Source organism: Drosophila innubila, assembly GCF_004354385.1.
Source record: "Drosophila innubila isolate TH190305 chromosome 3R unlocalized genomic scaffold, UK_Dinn_1.0 2_E_3R, whole genome shotgun sequence".
Classification (NCBI taxonomy): domain Eukaryota; kingdom Metazoa; phylum Arthropoda; class Insecta; order Diptera; family Drosophilidae; genus Drosophila; species Drosophila innubila.
The window spans coordinates 28,687,625-28,709,839 of NW_022995380.1; the positions used below are offsets into that span (position 1 = coordinate 28,687,625).

Below are 22,215 nucleotides of genomic sequence, written 5' to 3' on the forward strand. Positions count from 1 at the left end.
AGTAGACTTGTTTTACCGTTTGTGTACCGACTGGTTTTTTAAGTGAATTACATTTAAGAAATGCCGACAATTGATCTTGTCAAGTTTTTATGGAAATAACTTAGATATAAGCCGTCGACTATCTGTTAGAAAATCAATCAATGAAGAGCTCGGCTTAGTAATTGTTCATTAATGGCTTCATTACAAGCTGCAAGAGTCAAGACACAAATAATAACAACAACAGACCGTAGTATAAACCAAACAGAGACCTGACCTAGGGCAATGCTAAGACAGACCAAGTTAGCTGCTCAGTGGGACGGAAAAGAGGCAAGACTACAAACAATATCATCAGTCAGCGTGGGGCGATCACAGCACACGTTGTCTGCCCGAACCAAAGAGAGAGAGAAGGAGAAAGAGAGCGACTTTGGCTCCCTCTCGTAAGTCCACTCTCAGTTGGTTGTGCGCGCTGTCGGCGAGCAAGCAGTGCGTGCACTGCTTTGTGTAAGCTGCAGCGGTTTAAATAAACAAACTCGCTGTGGCGTCGACTCAGTTTCAATTGGAACGTTGCGCATGCGCCGTGTACGCTGTCGATAACTGTAAATCGGTTGGCCATTGTTAAAGTGTGTTTCGAATTGTGCGACATATTTTTGAGTTTTAATCAATAAAAATTATGCTGTTAATTCTTTACTTGATATACAAAAAATTGTCACAAATTCTTTTGAAACGCGAGTGAAACATTTATTAAATATAAAGTTGTTGTGAAAGTTGTTATCGATGACTTCAAAATTCTTAATAAAATAAGTTTATTGTATGTTACTACAAAACAAAATGCAACAACAAAAAAAAAAGTGAAAATACGCGGCAACAACGAACCCTAATCAACACAGATCTAAGCACAAACGACCCTTTTGAATTGTTTCCGCGGCGGGCTATAATAAAAGATGACAGATTTATGCACTAATTTGCTTTGATTGACCAAATTTTGTTGGTTGGTAGAGAGAGAGCGATAGATTAGTGTAAATGGCTGATTATTTGAGGTGTCAAACGGTCATAAAATGCGAAACGAAATATTGCAAAATAAAAGAGACATGACTTTTGTTTTTTTAGGTGTTCTGCATAGAAAATATGCGTGTTAATAGAGGCTTAGTTTTCTGAATTAATATTGCCATAATTCAAGACATTAGGTTCGGCATTTATATATTTATATCACTTTTTAGGTCATTTCTAAATTAAGATTTCACCGGAATCTTCTTAAAAGACTTTCATTTTCAGAAGACTATGCTTAGCACTTTCAACTCAACTTATATTCGATTGCACTCAAAGACACCTAACAACTGTTATATTTATCACTCCAGAGATATAAAAAAAAACTCACACAAAAAAACAAACAAGCACAATACCAAAATCGTCATTCTCTTTTTATACCCTGAGCCCATTGAAAATGGGCAAAAAAGGGTATAATGTGTTTGGCAGAATGTATGTAACAGGCAGAAGGAGGGGTGGCAGACCCCATAAAGTATATATATTCTTGATCAGGATCAACAGCCGAGTCGATCTAGCCCTGTCCGTCTGTCTGTCCGTCTGTCCGTCTGTCCGTCTGTCCTTCTGTCCGTCTGTCCGTCTGTCCGTCTGTCTGTCCGTCTGTTTGAACGCGTCGATCTCAGAGACTGTAAGTGCTAGAGACTTCAAATTTGGAATGCAGGTTTGTGAATACCATACGCAGGTCAAGTTTGTTTCTAATTTTTGATGCCACGCCCCCTTCGCCCACAAATTGAAAAGAAACGATTTACAGGCGCAATTTTTGACATAGCACTCCCTAACTGAACAATCAGTTGAGAAGTATGCGTATTAAACGACCCTGAAAATTTCAAAGCGATTGACCCATAAATAAAGAAGTTATTTCGGAATTTAGATTTAGTTGAATAATTACATTTGGATGGCAAATCAAACGTGCGAGCGAAACAGCATGTTCACGTTTGTATGCAAGGCGCGCACAAACACAGTAAGAAATAGTACCAATTTTCTTTTGGGCTTCGATTTCAAGTACTATATGACCTAGAGACTTCAAATTTGTTATGTAGGTTCCTGGATACCATACGCAGGTCAAGTTTGTTTCCAATTTTAGGTGCCACGCCCCCTTCGCCCACAAATTGCACAAAACGATTTACAGGCGCAATTTTTGACATAGCACTCCTAACTGAACAATCAGTTGAGAAGTATGCGTATTAAACGACCCTGAAAATTTCAAAGCGATTGACCCATAAATAAAGAAGTTATTTCGGAATTTAGATTTAGTTGAATAATTACATTTGGATGGCAAATCAAACGTGCGAGCGAGACAGCATGTTCACGTTTGTATGCAAGGCGCACAAAGACAGAACGAATTAGTACCCATTTTTTTTGGTACCAAATAAGAATTAAGCGATAAGCAAAAATATTATCGATATCATGTAATGAAAATGTTAATGTATAATTTATGTATATACAAATATACAATTTGATTAAAATATAATTGTGTTAATATATAAATATGTATTTTTGCATGGAAAAATCAGCAGAAGCTGATAGCTATGTATGTATGAAATTGCATGAGAGAAATAGCGATCATTTTGCAGCACTACTCTTGCATCTTTGCCGAGCACTGAAAGCTGCAAAATAATAATTTTAATTATTAATATTTTCGATTCCTTACACATATATATATAATAAGTATCTGCTTATTATCGTTGTAAAAAAAAACTTAGCCTTTTCCGCTTTAAGAATCTCATAAAATTAGACATTGCCTTTTATTTCAAATTTCGCGCGCACTGCAGCAGCCTTTGGCAGGCTTGAATTTGTTGCGTAAGACGGAGAGAGTGAGAGAGGAAAATGGGTGCTGCCAGATTGCAGGCTGAGCAAAGTTGTAGTTTGTGGCTACTCTTGACACACGCTACATCGATTGCAAGCGATTACGATTACGACTTGCGATTTACCAATTTATCAATTTCTAATTAGTTTTAAATAAGTTGATTATATTAAAGTTTATTATATTAAACTTATTTAAAATTAATTAGAAATTGATAAATAAATCTGAAGTCGTAATCGTAATCGATGATGTATTAGTTCAGTGAGGCATTAATAACGTAGTCTGCAGTGATAAGCACAGTGACTTCAGAAAACCGAAAGTTGTTCATAGTTTCGCGTGTGTAATTTTGATACCCTGAGCCCATTGAAAATAGGCAACAATCAACTTTTATAAAAGAGTACATGGGCTCAGGGTATCCTACTGTCGAGCGTGCTCGACTGTAGCCGCACCTCACCGCGAGCGAAGCGAGCCGGGGGTAGGCGAGCGAAGCGAGCAGGGGGCGGAGCCCCCTTGTTTTATGTAGATTTTCATCTGATCAATGCTCTTGACAGATTGTTATTGTTAATTGTTTACGTTGAAAACGCCCAGAATTAGAACTTTAAAGAGAAGCTAGATTTTATATTTGCTTTCTATGCAAATAATGTGAATTAATTTAAAGTAGAAATTTTTGTTTGGTTTGTTAGGTCATAAATTAATTAAATCCTTTTGTTGATGATTGCACATATATCAACGATCTAATATGGTTATATGCGCTGCCAAATAAAGCTAAACTACAGGTTGATTTATATGCAAACAGACCGTTGTATATCGAACAGGAATCATCAAAGAATTCTTCAAAATGCGCAGCTGCTGTTGGCTATTGCCATTGGCATTTGGTAAGTACAAAAATCGACCACATTACCCGTTTATACCGATTCACCACAATACCCGATAAACTCGTTTTGTGCTGGATGCTTCAACGGGAGCAAGGTCGCAAATCTCACTCGAATATTGAGTATTGGCTAGAAATTATGCAACCTCCCCCGCTCAATCCCCTCCCCCTAAAGAAGGCTAACAGCGTATTACGATATGTCAGCAATGCAGGAGTTGATCCAACAACAACAATAATGGTGGTCAATATGAAAATTATGTTTAAATAGCTTTCCTGCGCAAAATGACAAAAATCCCAAATACGTGCGAATAGCGGCGTTTGTTTCGTTCATCGGACTCGAAAATTTGCACGGATGAGCAATGTTCTCAATGTTGCAGTTGCCCATTGCCTATTGGCCATTGCCTCTTGTCTGCGGCTAAGCTGCAGCTGTTGCTGCAACATTTTTCTGGCTGACGACGGAGTTACTCCGCTAATGGAATGATCTCCAAAATAATGCTCATATTCATTGACAAGCCATGACAAACAGTCGGTGCATTACAATGTCCAGTAACTGTACAGGATGTTGACCTGACTATCTGTATTGGCAATGTGTGTGTGTGTGTGTGAATGGGAGAATTATGATTGAAGTGGGGTCGGCAAACGTGCTCCATTTGGTGTGCTCGGCATTTGCAGCTACGAATTGTTGCGCTAATTTATGCAGTTCATCAGTGAGTGGAATGTACATCGTGGGAGTTCGAAAATCTGCCTTTCCATACAGCTATTGCCTACATAACTATGTTAGTAACAAATGGAGTGCTGTATTGCAACTGCAGCTCAATTAAAAATATACTTTGTGAAGTTTAATTTATTTATTAATTTATTGAAAAGCAGTCGTCAAAGAAATAATTACCAAGTATAAAAATTAAGTTAAAGATTACAAATACAAATAAAATTAAATATAAATTATGAGCTGTAAAGAAACAAAACAATAAAGTTAGATCTGGGGTAAGCAAAAATTATAAATGATCCAACATTTGTTGCAAGGATTGGGGAAAACCCAGAAAAACCCAATCAGATCAATAAAGATTAGTATTGTTAATAATATATACTTCATTACAGAAAAACCTACAACATTTTGATCCACAAAACTGTAAATATCTTTACATATTTTATCATAAAGATGGGTTATGGGATGTACCTTCTCTTTTAGGATCATTAAATCCACTTAACTACATTATCATACCAAAATTGCGTGTGATTAATGTGGATAGTAATAAAGTAAATGATGTAAATGCAAACTATCAATTATGCTTAAAAGCTGTGATGCTGTAATTACACAGCCACATTCACTTTTCCAAGTGCACTTGAATTGTAATCTTTTTGTATACAGATAATATATAAATTTCCTACATTCAATTTAAATAAATACATAAGGAGCTTAACCCGAAATGCAGCTTTTTTGGTGAATGACATGCGAAAAAAGTGGAACCACTTTCCAAACTCTTATACTAATAACTTCCTAAAGCTAAAGCAAATGTATTATTGCGCCCAAGACAGCAAGTGAAATAAATACAAATAAAAAATATCCAAGTTCACTTTTACTAATTAACTTGCACTGTGCAATATTTGTAAACATTTTGCAAATTTTTACCACATCATAATATTCGTTTGTCAACTTTTGGAGTAGGAAAAATGAACAAATTTTTTTTTTTTAAATTTTCGGTCAAGTCACGCGGACTTATTTTAACTTAAATTATGGTCATCAGACGGTTGGCACAGTCGACCTCCAAACTGTTTCAAGTTGCAACAACGCCTATCGGTGGCTGTGTTGCATGAGTTGCATGTGCGGCACGTAGCGGGAAAATGTAAAATGCTGTAACTGTTGAGAGTGGGCGCCAGTTAAAACAAGATTTTTCACTTGCCGCGACTGGTGAAAAGAAAAAGTAAAATGTTTGCCGAAAAATAAAAAATACAAAAAAAAAAAAAACAGAAGAAGAAAAATTTATCCATTGGCCGCAAGGCATTGCGGCAGTTAACGGAACCGTCGTTGTGTCAATGACTTTGAAATGATTTCAACGCGAGTTTCTCATTTCGAATTTCACTGATCTGGGGACGGACGCATCGCATCGATTGCTGTGGCTGTGTCGGTGGCTGCGGGTCAGCAGCTCTGGTACGTGAATTTGATTAGCAATTGGATAATTGATATAATGCTGTTTTCAACTGAGCCAAAGAGAAAGACTGCCACTTACAGGCAGTTAACTGGCCACGTTCGTTACACTTTCGATTGCTTGCCGTTGAATGTCATGAATGCAAATGTATTTTCTGTCTGACAACTTTGATATCTGTAATATCAGTTGATCGCCAAGTCAGCCAAACTAAAAAAAAAAAAACTATTGGGCCGGTGCTACAGTCGAGCATACCCAACTGTCGGAGACCCCGTACTTACTATGAGAAAATCTAATAATGGAAAAATTTAAAAAATATTTAGTTAATTTAAATGTATTTTCTATCACATTGGTTACGATGTCCCATAAAAGAATTTCATACTAAAACTTGATTTTCGACCGATTGTTCCTATGGGCGCTATATGAGAAAGTGGTCCGATTAAAAAAATAAACAAACTTAATCTGCCTGCAATATTGAGGAATCTACATACCAAATTTGGTGACACTAGCTTTTAAATTGTTCTTATAATTTGGATATGAAATTTTTTTTTTCGATTTGTGGGCGATAAAGGGGGCGTGGCCAAATTTTGAAATAAACTTGATCTGCTTGCAATATAGAGGGACCTACATACCATTTGGTGTCTCTAGCTCTTATAGTCTCTGAGATCTAGGTGTTCATACAGGCGGACGGACAGACAGACAGACGGACAGACGGACATTGCTATATCGACTTGGCTATTGATGCTGATCAAGAATATATATACTTTATAGGGTCTGCCACTCCTCTTTCAGCCTGTTACGCACATATTCGTTAAAGTAAATCCAATAGACCCCTGTACTTTTTTTTAAGTACGCGGTCTAAAAAGCAACGGATATGACGCGTTTACTTTTAACCCAATTAGTGGCACCTCGGCTAAAAGCAAATTGCGCAACACTTATGCAGCATGACAATTAGTTGTGGCAAGTCAAGTTCAATGGTGTTTTGGCTTTTCCACCAAGCTGAACACTTCCTGACTGTCCCGACAAATTTAAATTGAAAGATTATGCATCTATAATGCGTCTGCCAGTTGGCAGAAGCAATTTCGCACTCTGGCCAATGTACGTTTAAGCCAACCGGTTGGTCGGTTGGTCCGTCCGTTGGCCAGTTTCCCCACTTCACTGTCCTGCAGGCAATTTCACAATTACAAATGTTGCAACATTATTTTGGTAAGTTGCTTTCATTTGAATTGGCTTTTCATTTGACCATTTCTTGTGTTCAACGCTTCGCTTTGATTGTTTTGTTGCCTTTGGCTAATTTACACAATTTTCAACAAAACAGTTAATAACTTGGCACCACACAATTTGCTGTTGCCCGATAGTCGATCGTCGATCAAGTGCTTTACTTAACCACGCGGAAGACATTTTTGCAGGTCATATGCAAATTTCAAGCTATTAACGCGATTAGAACGTCTCAAATCGTCTTAACGCCCTCAATAATAAATTAATGGAATGGAATGTGGATGTTTTGATAACAATCTGGCGACCGATTTTATTTTACTGCAGTTATTAAATTAGACAAAAATCATGCCAATTTAAAATGAAATAAAAATTAATATATTAATATAAAAAACATAAATTTTATAGCGATTGTTTTTTATTATAGAAATTCGATTCGCTTTTAAAAAACGAAATATACAAATTTAAATATAATGTCAACTTCATTAAATAAAAGAAGGTGGACATTTTGGACAAAACTGGTGTCAAGATATATTTTTTAAGTGCATATAATGTTCTCGAATCTCTTTTAACTTTTTTTTTATGACAACAAATTAATCACCATGCATTGCCAAATTTAAATGCTAAGAATTTGAAGTTGTCTGACCAAAAATAATATTTTGTCACTATACGTAATTAACCAAAAACATTAACGAAATGTTTCACAATCATAATCAAACCAACACGAAATCCAATTACATAAAACAAAAGAGCTAGGGAAAGCCCCTCATATGAGTACTGAGTACAAGACTTTTCTTCAATGAAAATGAAAATGAAAGCTGAACTCAGCGAACCGCAGCGTAAATACCCTACAATAACCCAAAGTATTTTCAATAAGGAAATAAATGAAACTTGCTCTAAACATTGGCATTCTCAGTGGCCATCTAACAAAGAATGTGTAAGAAAAATGTAAATTAAACCCGTTTACTGAACTGGTTTCGCGAACTGGCTTATAATAGTGAAAGCCCAATGCAACCAATGCCAATCCAAAGAGTCTTAACTTGACCAACAGAATTATATATGACAGTATTAAATGAAGCGAGCGTTTTTTATCACCTTAAGCTTAGGTATTCTTCCGTTTAATGTGTGAATATTAATGCATAGCTAAAAAAATATCACGACAACTCCAATTAGTCGTCATGCTCATAAAAAATCTAAATACAGCAATTCACATACGACGAATGCATTATAATTAGACCCGCCTCTCGCAAGGGTATCTCATATATATTTCATGCGCCGCTGAACAAGCCAAAAAGATTCCAAGCCTACTTGGCGTTACAGCCAAACAATTGAAAACTGGGCTAACAGCAATTGCATGAGCAGATGATGTCTGGGTCTGGGACCGCTGAGGTGTGTGAATATTTTTCAGTCATTACACGCATTTTTGGCAACAACAATCACATGGCGCCGTTGGCCAAATAAAGTCAAAAAGTGTCAACACATGATATGATTTTTTTCACTACATTTTTATACCCTTTACACATAAAAAAACACTGAAAATGGGTAGACTTAACTTAACAGTCAGTTTAGTCTTGGAATTTATAGCGAAAATAAAAATTTAGTTGCATAAATTCTTGTTACATCGCTTTTATTTAAACTGCAAAATATTGTTGAGGTGATTTAGCCAAGGCTGCAAGCTGGTTCTGAGCCGAATAATAAGACATCTTTAAAATAATTTAAATTTTGTATAGGATTACTTTTTTTTTAATAAAAAATCAAGCAAAACGTAGTACAATAAAAATATTACTTTGTATTAAATTAAAGCAAAGCTCTTACCAAAACCGTAGGTTTAGGAGGTACTATATATAAACAGTTCGCGAACCTTAGTCCTGCTCTAGGATTCGAACCTAACCTTTACCAAAGTGTGTTGGATTTAACAATAAATATTTGAAAAAAATTAAAAGTCATCATAGAAATTATTTAAAAGAAGAAAATTAAGATGTAACTTTAAAGCACAGGGTATCTCTTCTTCGAAATTTCATGCCCTCTCATTATTTGATTTCTTCTTCTTTTGATTTTTGGTGTGTTAACTTGTGGATCATTATGATTGAAAAGTGCAAAGAGTAGGTTAGTTAAGTGGGTAGACAATGTGTAATGCTAACCCAAACAAAACGCTGCATTTGGCAAGACATTCCATTGCTGTTGTTGTTATGCTAGTTATTGTTATTTTTTGCTGCGTTTTCATATTGCAATGCTCTTTGATGGCTCGTGCGTAACTGCTTTTAGGCCTTTTCAAAGTGGTAAAAGGGGATTCCCCTCACTTATATGAAGACGAGTTGCCGGCGACATGATATAATTGGTCATTGTTTTTGATGTGACTGTGAAAATTACACCTAAGCTGACTTCACTTAGAAGTGCCATAATTAATTATATAATTAACTGGAAAATAATGTACTATGTATGACATAAGACCTAAACTAACATATCAAGGGAAAGTTGCTGGAATTGTAGTTGCGGATTTGCTGCCAAGTTGTAGATCTGAACTCATTGAGAAAGTTGACAGGCGGTCAGCCAGTATAGCATAATTATGGATGTGACGGGTTACTGGACGGTCGCCAATTGGCAGCCATCATTTTGATTGCACAAAAGGAATAATTGAAATTGTTCACTTATTGCAATAATCACGTCATCAGCGATGCGATTCAATGTGAATAGTTATTACTGCGCTTTACTCAATAAACATTTGAAGAGGCTTTCCAACTCATTCGCGAGTTTTTCTTTAATTTGTAAAATAGTTTTTTTTTTGCAACAGTTATTCTTTCAAATTAATTTGAAAACCTGACTTGTCTTGCTGCCCAATATTAATTTTAAGATGATTATTTAACTGTTGCATAAACTAATTAACAATGATTGTTGTCAAGGTTAAACTCTTCGCAAATTATATCACAGCTGCTTTTTCACTCATTAATTAATGCTTATATTTATTTGTTTTTAAAAGGTTTATGTCTACAAAAACCATCATTTCGGACCCTAGGGTTAAGCTAATAACGGCACCAGATTATTAGTGATTATTTGTTAATCATTTACATAATTAAGCACAATTATGATAAACTAACTAACAAAAACCAACATATTTATCATTGCACCTGAAGGTCAGTTTCATTTTCTTAATAATAAAATACTAATTTTATCGATATACTTTCAGATTGTGCAACTTTTGATATATCGAATTTGCTAGTTAAATCCGCAGACAAGCTGCCAACATGCAAACAAGATTCTCAACACCTAAGCATTTGATCTACAGTTAGGCAATTAATTAGCTCGTTCAGCTTAATGACTGGTTTTTTTTTTTGTTCGCATGAGCTCAGACCACAATCTAAGCCCAATGATCTCGATCAAACAATTAACCATTCGAATAGAACCAAGAGCGGTTGCTTTCAGTCTACAATAAAGTTGGCTCGACTATAAATTAAAGGGGGCATTTGGTGGCGTAGGCGACGACTAGACACATGCCAAGTTAACAAATGCCAAAAAGTTGTTCAAGTCGCCTTTTAAATGTAACTGCAATTAATTAAAATGCTGCACATACTCTGTTAGTCAGTGTTCAGACCAAAAACAAAAAACTCGTCGCATTCGTTCGCATTCTCTAAAATTATCAACATTTTTTTTTTTATTCAATTTTTTGTTATTGTGCAAACAAAATTCTCGTCATTGTCAATTGAAAAGTTTGCAGGGTCAATTTGTTGCGCCGGTCAGTTTTCTGGACAAACCTTGACCGGACTTTTAATTAAAGAGTAAAGTAAATTTGTTCCCCAACTTGTAATTTTCAACACGCACTTAGGTATCTGTTAAGAAACCAACATTCATAATTTATAATTAAATGCATCTATGAGATACTCCATTCAACTTGTAGCGTTTAGTTAACATTACCTTAATTGTTTCCTGTCGTAACCTTCACTTATTTTATTTAATTGGGAGGGAGCAGTCAAAGTCGTTTTAGCTCTTCAGTTAAAGCAATTATACTCAAATTTTGGATAAATGATATTTAGGAATACCTTGTACTTAAAAACTTAAACCTTTCACTATTAATTAAAATTCTAAGTAAACATAATTTCATCACTTCAATTTCCACGTGAAAACTATGCTTCATATTATGTGTAAAAAATAAAAAAAATCCAAATACAGTCATAGTTAAGCCTTACTAAAGATGGTACAAATATAACAAAGTATTTATTTCTTTTTATTTCCGTCCCTATATTAAACTTATTCAATCGTTATGAAAGTGGGAAGAAATAAACATAAATTAGGTTAATTAGGGCACAAAAAATATAAATAAAGGTTATACCTGACTGTTGGTAATCTTTCACTTTTTAGTTAAACTACAACAAATATTTGCTTGTTGCTTTTGCTTAACTGGGCACGTTTTGATTAACAAATTTCGTGTTGAAGATTAAGACGTTTGCTGGTGTCTGTAAAGTTGTTATTAGTTATGGATTTCATTAGATCAGCCCAGCCCACTTAAAAACGTGACTGTGACGAACTAATTAACAACATTTGGTATTACATATTAGCAAAAGGAACACAAAAGTGACTGCTAATTCTAAAGTAGACACCCAACGATTAATTCTGAACTTTGTCGACAGGCAAGAGCTTGAATTAATTGCCATTTAGTGATCAAAGCCATGCCAAATGACCTCGTCATGAGTCCATGTAGCAGATCATAGACAATGGGCAGCATTAGTATTAACCTCAGAGGCTAGCTCATGACCTAAGCAATTTCCGCCTTCAATTAATTCACGTTGCTATAAACAGAGACTAACTAACAAATCATAAGGCGACAGACATCTGCGACTTTAGTTAGACAGACTTCTTGGAGTGCAGCAATCGATGGAAAATCTAATGATCGTGGTCAACACTGAACCACTTTTGACAGCCAGCTCCCAATAGGCCAAAAGGCAGCTAGTCGACCTTGATGAAGCCATTTGCACACACGAAATCTAGACGATCTTTTGGTATCGAACAATCGATTTTTGTAGCGCTGCAAATCGATCAGAGCCGCCATTAAACAAAGTTTTTCAGTCGTCGTCTAATTTATGCAATGTTTTCATTTTTTTCTTTTGTCTTTGCCTCGGCTGTAAGTGAATTATATTTAAATTTGTTTGGCTTGGCTGCGCTTCGAATGATAAAAATCACATTTGGATTTGACTGTCGACTGTTGCTTTTACTTTGTATTGCAGAGGAAATAAATAAATTACATTTAATTTGCGTAATCATTTTTCAATGGCATTCATTGGAAGTGCGACTTCACGAGTTTATTGTTTGGAAAACTTTTATTATGCAATTACAGCTTGGAGTGGGGAAAGGCAAGAATTTAAGCGCCAATATATCGAAATTGCAATTGTTATTACAAATTAACGTTGTGTTTATGGGGCTGTTGTTGTTGTTTCTGGCCTAAATGGACAGTTGGATTAGCGGTTTCCCAGCAGCTTGAACCAAGTCCAACCAATAAATTAATCGCATTTACAAACGGGCCACACAAATCGTGCACAATCCTGTCACATTGCTCATACGTCCCGTGGGCGGCATTTCGTTATGGAGGGTCAAGCGTTCAGGTCACCAACAGCAGCACACAAAAAAAAAAAAAGCGAATGGGAGACAAATTTGATTGTTGCAAGTTGCAACTGCAGTGGCATGAGTCACAGTCTCCATAAATACTCTTAAATATTAGTCTTAACATATTTGTAGTTGAGGAAATCGTTTTGTTAACACAATAGAGGAAGTATTTATGTAAATATTTACAGATATCTGCTCAGTTGGCCATGAAATGCAATCTCTTAATGAAATGCAGCTGGCCAAGACAGCAGACTGAATGAAAAAAATGCAAATTAAACTATCGCGAGCAGAAAGTGTAACAAGGGCCAAGAGTCAATGCACTGAGACGCATATCATTTGCATGCAATTAGCAGGCAGTCAGTGATAAGTCAACGATAACTACTTGCTGTGATCGACTAGCAGATAACGTGCAAATCTATATTTATAAAGCTGTTTGTCCAAATGACTGAGCATTGCACAGGCTAAACGGCTTGCCGTACTTAAGATAATTTCAACGTGATATAAGACGGCGTTTTGAAAAATTCGGCCTGTAAGTGCTTCAAAATCGAGTTCGAAGTTCGCTAGCGCGTTTAGTACCTAGTATATTATACTTGTTGAAGGTTTAGAAAAGAGATCAAAAATTCCACCTGAGATATTAACTGATCCGTAAATATATATCCCATCAGATTGCAGATACATTCTTATTTATGAGTACAGGGTGTAGAATGCAAGCCAAAAGCAGTGGGGCACTATCAAGGGGACAACTGGAACTGGCAAAACAAGCAACAAACAAACTTACAAATTGGGCTCGCTCACTTTTCTAGGCGATTGCCAAAAAACTTAACGATTCTAGAGTTGACAACGTGAACGGGGATTGTGACTTTGATGAACGCAGTTTGATTGCCAGTTTCTTAAATGGGCGGTTGACTGTTGGCGATTGGTGGCACAACATCAGCGTTTAAAATGTTTTTAATGTTTTTAAGCCAGGTCTAAAGAGTCAGCAAACGTACCACATTGCGACATTTGCAATCGAAACTAAGCGATACAAATCGACAAAAAAAAAAAAAAAACCCATTCACTTTTCTGGCCTGACTAAGAAAGGAAAACGTGGAAATCAACAACAGTTCAAACATTTTTGAATTATTTTTTCTTCCATTACTAAAATAAATTTGTTCCAACATCTGCATACAATATGACCGGTTGCTATCCAAGTAAATATCAGACGGATGTTTGGCGGACAATCAACAAGCAACAACCACAAGACACCTGTTATAATTATTTTTATATGTGTTTTATAGATTTGTTCTTTACATACCAAGTCGTTGCTCAAAATCAAGAACACAATTGAAGTGTGAAGTATGGGAATAAATTGACATTGTAATAGAAACTGCATATTTTAGATTAAATTAAAATGAAATAGACACGGATCTTTAATCATAAATTAATCAACAGTATCCGGTTTTTGCTTGAACCATTGTCAGCTAACACAAAACAAAAACTCAGTGGTTTGTAAAAAATTATATATTTTTTTTACGATTCCATGATCACGCTATTTCTATTATTGATCTATTTATTATAAGTGCACAATGCGCATTTAGAATCATTAAAAAAAAAACGCTTTTGATATCTATATTAATTTTGATTACAAACTCATTTTCTGTCCTGTTTTTAAGAGCAAATCTGAAATTTAATTTCCTATTGTATACAACCACAACTTTCACTGGGAAAATCCTACAAATTGGATATGTATTATTAAGATTAAATGTTGACTTTGTAGAGATAAAAAATGCAGACGAAGTTTTAAATTTGAATTTATGCCAAGTCTTATGCAAATGTATCAAAATGCTTTATAATTTGCGTTGACCCCGAGTCGCATTAAAGCAATCTACGTTAGTTGTAGTCGCAATTCTTCGCACTTTACGATTAGTTAGCTAATATCTTGGCGCAGGCTTGCTGCATTTAACGGACACTGCAATTTGCCACAACCAAATCGATTCTCGTGGCAGTGCACGGCGCATGTGCAACCGAAATGCTGTAATTTCAGTTTGGACTTTGGGGCAGAAGGAGTTGTAATTGAAGAAACTCTGTTGGATTTGGTAAAGCAGACAATCTGAGCCAAAACTGTGGCGACTGACTGTTATAATTTGTAGAGATTAGACTGGGGGGGATGGAAAAGTAAATTTAGTTGACCGCAGGCGTTTGGCGACGCGGCGCGGTCATAAAAATATCCAAAAAAAATCCAAATCGAAACAGCGATGACAAAATTAAAATTCATTTACGCTCAAGTAAATATTTACGCAATAAATTTGCATTTAATTGCATTTGTGAAGCGCCGCGGATGGCACGCGAAAAACAGCCACAAAACATTGGCCAAAATCAAATCAAATTTGAAAACATGCCACAAAATGCCGTCCAAATGCCAATTGCAGGCCGACAACCCAATGCCCCTTACCAATACCAAATGCGAGATCTGCAAATCGACGCAAACAATTTGTGCGACGTATCGAAATCTAATCAAATTATGCGCCAGAAATGTCGAAAAAGCGTGAAATGTTTTGCCAGCGGCCAGAGGTGCCGATTAACCCTGGACTGGACGGAACGGGTCGAGGGACGGGATGAAAAGCAGTCAGCAATGATGATGCTAAGCATGATGATGGTTATGGGCCTGGGTTTTGTGCATCTGCCTGACATGGATTCACCTGGCTCCAAAAATCGCATCAAAATTGCACCAAATAAGAAGCGATTCACAATTCATTGGCAAATGTTATGCAAAATGTGCGCAAAAGTGTTTGGCAAATAACGTGTGTATCTGTATCTACAAACGCCTGTACATAGAAGCAAATGTATCTGTAGCTAAGTATGATGGGTAGCTCACATTTTTGGTACGCTTCAGTGAGCGATATAATCAGGAGTTTGGTTTTTGTGCTGTTTTGTGGCTAAAAAAACATTTTAGCGGTTCGCTTAATGTGTTTTAGCCATAAACCAACGCACAACAGCTAAAAATATCTACAATACCAACAACAATGGACAACAGTTTAGACAACGTGCAATGAAAAATACGCAAACTTCAGACTCCATTTTTTGAAGGGGGTCAATTATTTGTTTTGTGCGCCTAATTGCATTTACCACACACTCCACACACGCATCTGAGTCTGTGTGTAATTGAAATTGCAATGTGTGGGCGCTGGACATGTGAAAAGTTCATTTGCCAACTACTCTAAACTTCCAACTTCCCGGCGCACCCTCCTTTCAAAATGGAGTTGCCCGGAACGCGTTTTATAACGTCAGATTATTATTTTATGATCAATTGATTAAAAAACAGTTGAGAAAATAATAATACAAAAATTATCTTATGTTGGATTCTTTAAGAAGTTAGCAATCTCTTTATTAAAAAGTTTTACAGGCCTTACAAATAAACTTAAATTTAAAACCAATAGAGGAAATCAGGGATTAACACCGCAACCGGTATCGGAACCGTAAACCGAAACTAATCATTTAATTTTTAGTACCGGAACTGAAACCGTAACCGAAATTACTTCTCTTTCAAGAACCGAAAACCGAAACGCTTGAACCGGTACGGTTGTGCTACAGTTGCAAGGTCAAAGAGTTGACAAACTTCCAACTGTCATAACTTGAAGAAAACTGACCCGATTCTCAAGCGGAATGTCATTTTGATCATGGTTTGGTCTCTTAATTCATTCTGTATTTAAATTTTTTGCATTTAGAAAAGTTTATTATTTTTCGACCATCACAGCCATGGTTCTATGTTGATGGTAAGGGTCCCCCCTTTGAAATTTTAAAAATTCAAAATTTTAAATCTCAAGTTTTCACTTTTAATCAACTCCTTATATCGTAATTAGTATAAAACGACACTTTAAACTCAACTCTGGGGACTTTCGTTTTTTTGTAAAAAATCATGTCAAAATTAAGAAATATTTTTACTTGTAAAGTTGCTAGGTCAGAGGTCTAAGCAACTTCGAACTGTCATAACTTTGGCTATACTTTACCGATTTTCCAGCGGAATCTCATTTTGAACATGGTTTGGCATCTAAATTTACTCTACGTACCGGCACTGATACCGAAAGAAGAAAACTGAAATATAACCTTTTACCGAAATAGTTGCTTCGGAAAAAAATTAAGTATTTTTTTGATAACTTACAAATTTGGTATGAAAAAAAAAATTCTTTTTTTAGTCTAATTGTAAAAGGTTTTAATTTTTGCCAGATGGAAATCGAATTAATTAGTTGTTTCCAATTCAATTTGAACAGAGCCAAAACAAATTCGCCACAAAGTTGTTCAATTGATGAAAAGTGCAATAACAGACAAAGGATTTGTGAACGGAAGTTGCCTGACAACTTTCTACATGCAAGTCAAAATAATGTACAATGGAAGAGGAGTGGTGGTCAAGAGGAGGGCAGCTTAATAAGCTGTTGCAATAACAACAACAACAACAACAAAGCGCACATATAGATGCATCCATAAATCTGACACGTTGCCTAGAAATTAATTCAAAAGCATCCAGGCTGGGGACCTCTGAGCACATGAGATGGATGAGCCAATACACAACATTTTAGTGCGGTCGGCAAGCACACACACACACACATGCACACACACACACACACACGCACACAACGGCACATGCATGCACATATTAATTAATTCAAAATTGCATTACGCATACGCACAGGTGTACATGCTGTGCTCAAACTAATCTATAGCGATCCGAGCCGAGCCAAAAGCAAACCGAGACAAGTCGAGTCGTGCCGTGCCACAATAGCAGCAGCTGCTGCTACGGCTGCAACACTTGGACAACAAAAGAGTCGTAAAATAAAAACACTTTGGCAATAAAGAAAGCAACAAAACTAACGAACCAACAGCAGACCAAATACGAGTTCAACACATTTTGATAGAAAATTAAGGCTCCACATGACCAAATTCAGTTAGCTACTGTATGGCAGCCTCGTGGGTGTACACTGTATAACACACATGTCACACTCACCGTCCGTCTGTCCGTCCGTCCGACTGTCCGGATGTTGGCATGGACTTGGCCAGGCCAAGCAAATTCGGTTCAAGACTGTGTGGTCGGAGCGGCCACTTAAGCTGCCCGCGCTCCAATGCAAATTATCTATCCCCCCAAAGCTCCGATTTGGGTTGTATTCTCGTACTTTCGGACACTTATTGTATCACTGACGTCTGGAGATTGTCGCCGTCAACATTGCTGTTGTTGCTATTGTTTTTTGCGTCGTCATGGTTGCCAATTGCAAGTTGGCAAGTTTGCAGCACATGTCGGCCAGGATAGAAAATAAGCACGAGTAGACTAGAGATGGAACAACAAAGGTCCCTTAAAATAGGAATGATCAATTTAGGAAAGCGATATTACGTTACGTTGCATTAATTTTTTTTTTTGATAACTGAGAAAAAATTAAAAAAAATTATTAAAAAGATAAGTTGAGTTTCTGCTCTTTGTATAATGTTGTATAATTGGAAAAAATAAATTAAATTTTTGATTAAATATTTTTTAATAGACTGATTATTTCCGACCTTAAATTTTATTTAAAAGATTAGTCGAATTTCTGCTCGTTGTATAATGTTGTTTAATTGGAGAATATAAATTAAATTGTTGATTAAATATTTTTTAATAGACTGATTATTTCCGACCTTAAATTTATTACATTTTATCAAAAAGATTTGTTGAGTTTCTGCTCGCTGTATAATGTTGTATAATTGGAGAAAATAAATTAAATTTTGTATTAAATATTTTTTAATAGACTGATTATTATCGACCTTAAATTTATTACATTTTTGAAATAATATTTTTTGCCAATACTTACATCGAAAAATTCTGCCAATCTTGAGCTGATGCTCGCAATTCTCTCTGGAATTATTATATTTCACTTTGAATGTATGCTTTAATAAAGTTCTAATATTTAAAGAAACTCAATTTTTTCAATTTTTTTTTATCCCAATGAAATCGTGCAATAGACAAAGTTTTGTCCATCTCTATACTTAAGCTGGTCTCGTCTCGGCTCACTAAGCGCAGGCAGTCGCCGAATACAATAAACAATGTGAAGAAAAATTTGAAAATTAGCTTAATGCTATTTTATAATAGTTTTTCCTTAACGGTTATGACAGCGTCTGTGGTTAGGCTACGTTAGGTTTTAGCCAAAGTCTTTTAATTATTGGTTGCACAACTGGCAACAAATAGAGGCACAGCGAGAAACAAGAAGCTTATCGATTGACAATTTTTAATATTTATTAGGGCAACTGACAATAGATTACTTAAGCATAGACCTGACTATGAATATATATATATGTATGAGACAGAAATATCCACAGATATATTTTTATATATATATACACATAGTAGGGGATTTAAAATATATGTAGACTATCTGATAACACAATTTCAAGTTACACCAAAAAGTGAGTCCAGCACATTTCCCAACCACTCAAGTGGAGGCCGATGGACGCGGCTCCTCAATGGACAGCAGCCATTTGCAGTTGAGAATCTCGCGCAGATCCCAACGTGTTTCCACATCTGGTTCCAGCAGCACCGCCACTGTCGCCTTGGCGTGAGTCGAAATCACTTCCTGTAGCTTGCGGCGAAAGGCGAATTTCTTGCCGCGCTGATCCTCCAACAGTTTGGTCAGATTGCTATCATCAAATGGCATTTTGGCGTTCATCATTATAAACAATATGACACCCAAGGACCAGGCATCAGCCAGTTTGGGATCGTAGGGAACACCACACACAACTTCAGGTGCCGCATAAGCAGCTGAACCGCAATAAGTCTCCGATTTAATCTGATTTCCGCTCTCATCGCGACAATAGCGTGAAAATCCGAAATCAGCCAGTTTAACATTCAGACGTTTCGAGAGCAAAATATTCTCACATTTAAGATCCCGATGGGCTATGTCATGGGTGTGGAGATATCTTAAAGCCTTCGCCATTTGAAAGAACCAGACCTTTGACTGTTTCTCATCTATGGGGCCCGATTTCTTGATGTGCGTCAGGAGATCACCTTTTTCGGCATAGCGCATAAAGATGAAGATCTTTGGACCGCGCTGCAAGATGCTGTGAATTTGTATGATATTCGGATGGTCGAGTTTCGTCAGGATTTCCAGCTCGCGTGGAAAGAATTTGTGCACAAAGTCGGAGGGCGCCTTGGCCTTGTCGATGATCTTGCAGGCCAAGTTAACGCCATGTCCGCTTTCGTCGGCATATCCAGCGGTGATCACAGTGGCATAGGAACCTTCGCCGATCTTATGGCCAATGTTGTAACCCCTTTGAGCCAAGGCATCAATGTCAGAGCTGCGTGTGGTCAATTGGCGATTGCCTGCATAGTTGGACATGATTTACGGGAAACGAGCTGGATCGGTATGTTGCCAATGATTGGGGTATTTAACCAACTATACATTACATTTGAAATAACAACAAATTAGATTACCCTTCGATGATAATTTCTTTCATATTTATTACCGATAAGTTGGTCGACCTCACTAAACTTGAATTTGATGGTACTATAATATAAGGTTAACGAAATTTCCTATTCCAATCCAGAAATTTTGACAAAACTACAAACGTTGTGAAAGAGCAAAGACAAATAATAAAATAACTGAATATCAAATTCGAATTATGTGGAATTTTGCTTCGTCTACTAAGGTTTTCAAAGAAATGTGAAACAAATGGAAAAATATATTAAAAATATTAAACAGAATTATCAAAGTTATAAATTAACTTAATTAAAATTTAATAAAAGCATAAATATAATAATTATAGGAACTGCTTGTAAATCAATTAATAAATATATTATAGTATGCTTTTATTGATATGTACTTATAAAATTGAAAGATATAAATTTTTTGAATGCTTAATGTGTGTTTAATTTAATTAAATTATATCAATCGAAAGCTTGGCAAAATAACCCTGCTTTAAATGTCATTTATATTTTCAAGTTGTTATTTATCTTTGAGCTAAAACATTATGAACTTTTGTTAACATTTTTGGATTGAAATAGAAACTTTCGATAATTTTATAGCAATAGCAACAACAAATTCCAGTTTAGAAATATCGACCAATGCAAAGGTAAATCAAACCATACAAGAATACTTTTTGCAATATAACAATCTGCTCGATTATACAGTTGGCAATAGAAACCGCTACAGGAAATATATAGATTCAGCTGACTTTCAATAAAACATGGCCAATCCAACAAACAATCGCAGCTCTGATATTGAAGCCTTGGCTTTACAGGGCTATAAACTAGGCCACAAAATTGGCGAAGGATCCTATGCCACTGTGATCACGGCCAGTTATCAGGACGAAGCCGGTAAAAATGCAGATTTGGCCTGCAAAGTAATTGACAAGGCCAAGGCGCCAACAGATTTTGTGAACAAGTTCTTTCCACGCGAGCTCGATATTTTGACAAAGCTCGATCATCCGAATATCATACAGATTCACAGCATTCTGCAGCGTGGTCTCAAGATTTTCATCTTTATGCGCTATGCCGAGAAAGGTGACTTGTTGTCGCACATCAAAAAGACCGGATTCATTAAGGAACAACAGTGCAAGATCTGGTTCTTTCAGATGGCCAACGCCTTGAAGTATTTGCACAACCATGACATTGCCCATCGTGATTTGAAATGCGAGAATATTCTGCTATCGGAGCACTTTAATGTTAAATTGGCTGACTTTGGATTCGCCTGCTTCTGCAGCAACGAGGGTGGCAACAAGCTGGCATCGCAGACATATTGCGGTTCAGCTGCTTATGCCGCTCCAGAAGTTGTGAGTGGAATACCCTACGATGCACAGTTGGCCGATGCCTGGTCCTTGGGTGTCATTTTGTTTATAATGCTGAACGGCAAGATGCCATTCGATGATAGCAATTTGAGCAAACTTCTCGATGATCAGCGCTGCATGAAATTCGCCTTTCGCCGTAAGCTCCATGATGTTATTTCTCCTCAGGCAAAGGCCACAGTGGCCGTGCTCCTTGATCCTAATGCAGCCACTCGCTGGGATATGCATGAGATTCTCAACTGCAATTGGGTGGCCGTGGAAAAGAATCGAAATGTTTGTGTCAAATGAAATTAAATCAAAAATTAAATGAACTTGGAGTCTGCATCGTAACAATGTTGATAATCAAGCAGAATTGTCAAAGCTCAGGGTAATATCTATACTTAACTCTGAACGCGATGACAATCAAGTTTGTGAATTGGAATCCAAGAATCAGTAAAAGCAATTGAATGGATTATCAAATCGATTTACGAAATAAAACGTAAACTTCCATTAGACTTGGATTTTGGTCACATATATTAAATACAATTTTGGAAAAAAAATAATGTTATAAAAATTTTAAATATGTTCTTAACTGTGTGAAATTAGTTTACTAGCAATATTCAATAAACCACAATCTAAATTAAACTTTCGATATTCATGGACTCAATAAAATTCGGGAAATTTCTTGGGATTAAATTGAAAATTAGGTTATCATCAAGTCTAATGAAAGGGTTTAATAGATATTAATATAAAGACTATAAATTGTTACTAGCAAAGTTTTTCATACTAAACAATTTTCTCAACGTGTAAACTTT

The 22,215-nt window shown here is 36.3% G+C and overlaps 3 protein-coding genes across 3 annotated transcripts in view; 1 reads left to right on the plus strand and 2 right to left on the minus strand.

The window, feature by feature from the left end:
• The window catches only part of LOC117789517, a 64,823-nt gene that overhangs the window by 34,386 nt on the left and 8,222 nt on the right, over positions 1 to 22,215 (minus strand). The window lies entirely within an intron of this gene.
• On the minus strand, positions 18,857 to 20,211 carry LOC117790253 (testis-specific serine/threonine-protein kinase 1). Its single transcript, XM_034629613.1, has 2 exons — positions 20,105 to 20,211; positions 18,857 to 20,034 (listed from the first exon to the last, which is right to left on the minus strand). The coding sequence occupies exon 2, from the start codon at positions 19,975 to 19,977 to the stop codon at positions 19,075 to 19,077; it is 903 nt and encodes a 300-aa protein (XP_034485504.1). The 5' UTR covers positions 19,978 to 20,034; positions 20,105 to 20,211; the 3' UTR covers positions 18,857 to 19,074.
• LOC117790254 (testis-specific serine/threonine-protein kinase 1-like) lies at positions 20,622 to 22,045 on the plus strand. The gene is made up of 2 exons (XM_034629614.1): positions 20,622 to 20,710; positions 20,769 to 22,045. Exon 2 carries the CDS (start codon positions 20,825 to 20,827, stop codon positions 21,707 to 21,709), a length of 885 nt encoding a protein of 294 aa, XP_034485505.1. The 5' UTR covers positions 20,622 to 20,710; positions 20,769 to 20,824; the 3' UTR covers positions 21,710 to 22,045.

Bases quoted from the DNA above. Each gene is read 5' to 3' on its own strand.
- LOC117790253 (XM_034629613.1), bottom strand. From the start codon at position 19,977: ATGTCCAACTATGCAGGCAATCGCCAATTGACCACACGCAGCTCTGAC.
- LOC117790254 (XM_034629614.1), top strand. From the start codon at position 20,825: ATGGCCAATCCAACAAACAATCGCAGCTCTGATATTGAAGCCTTGGCT.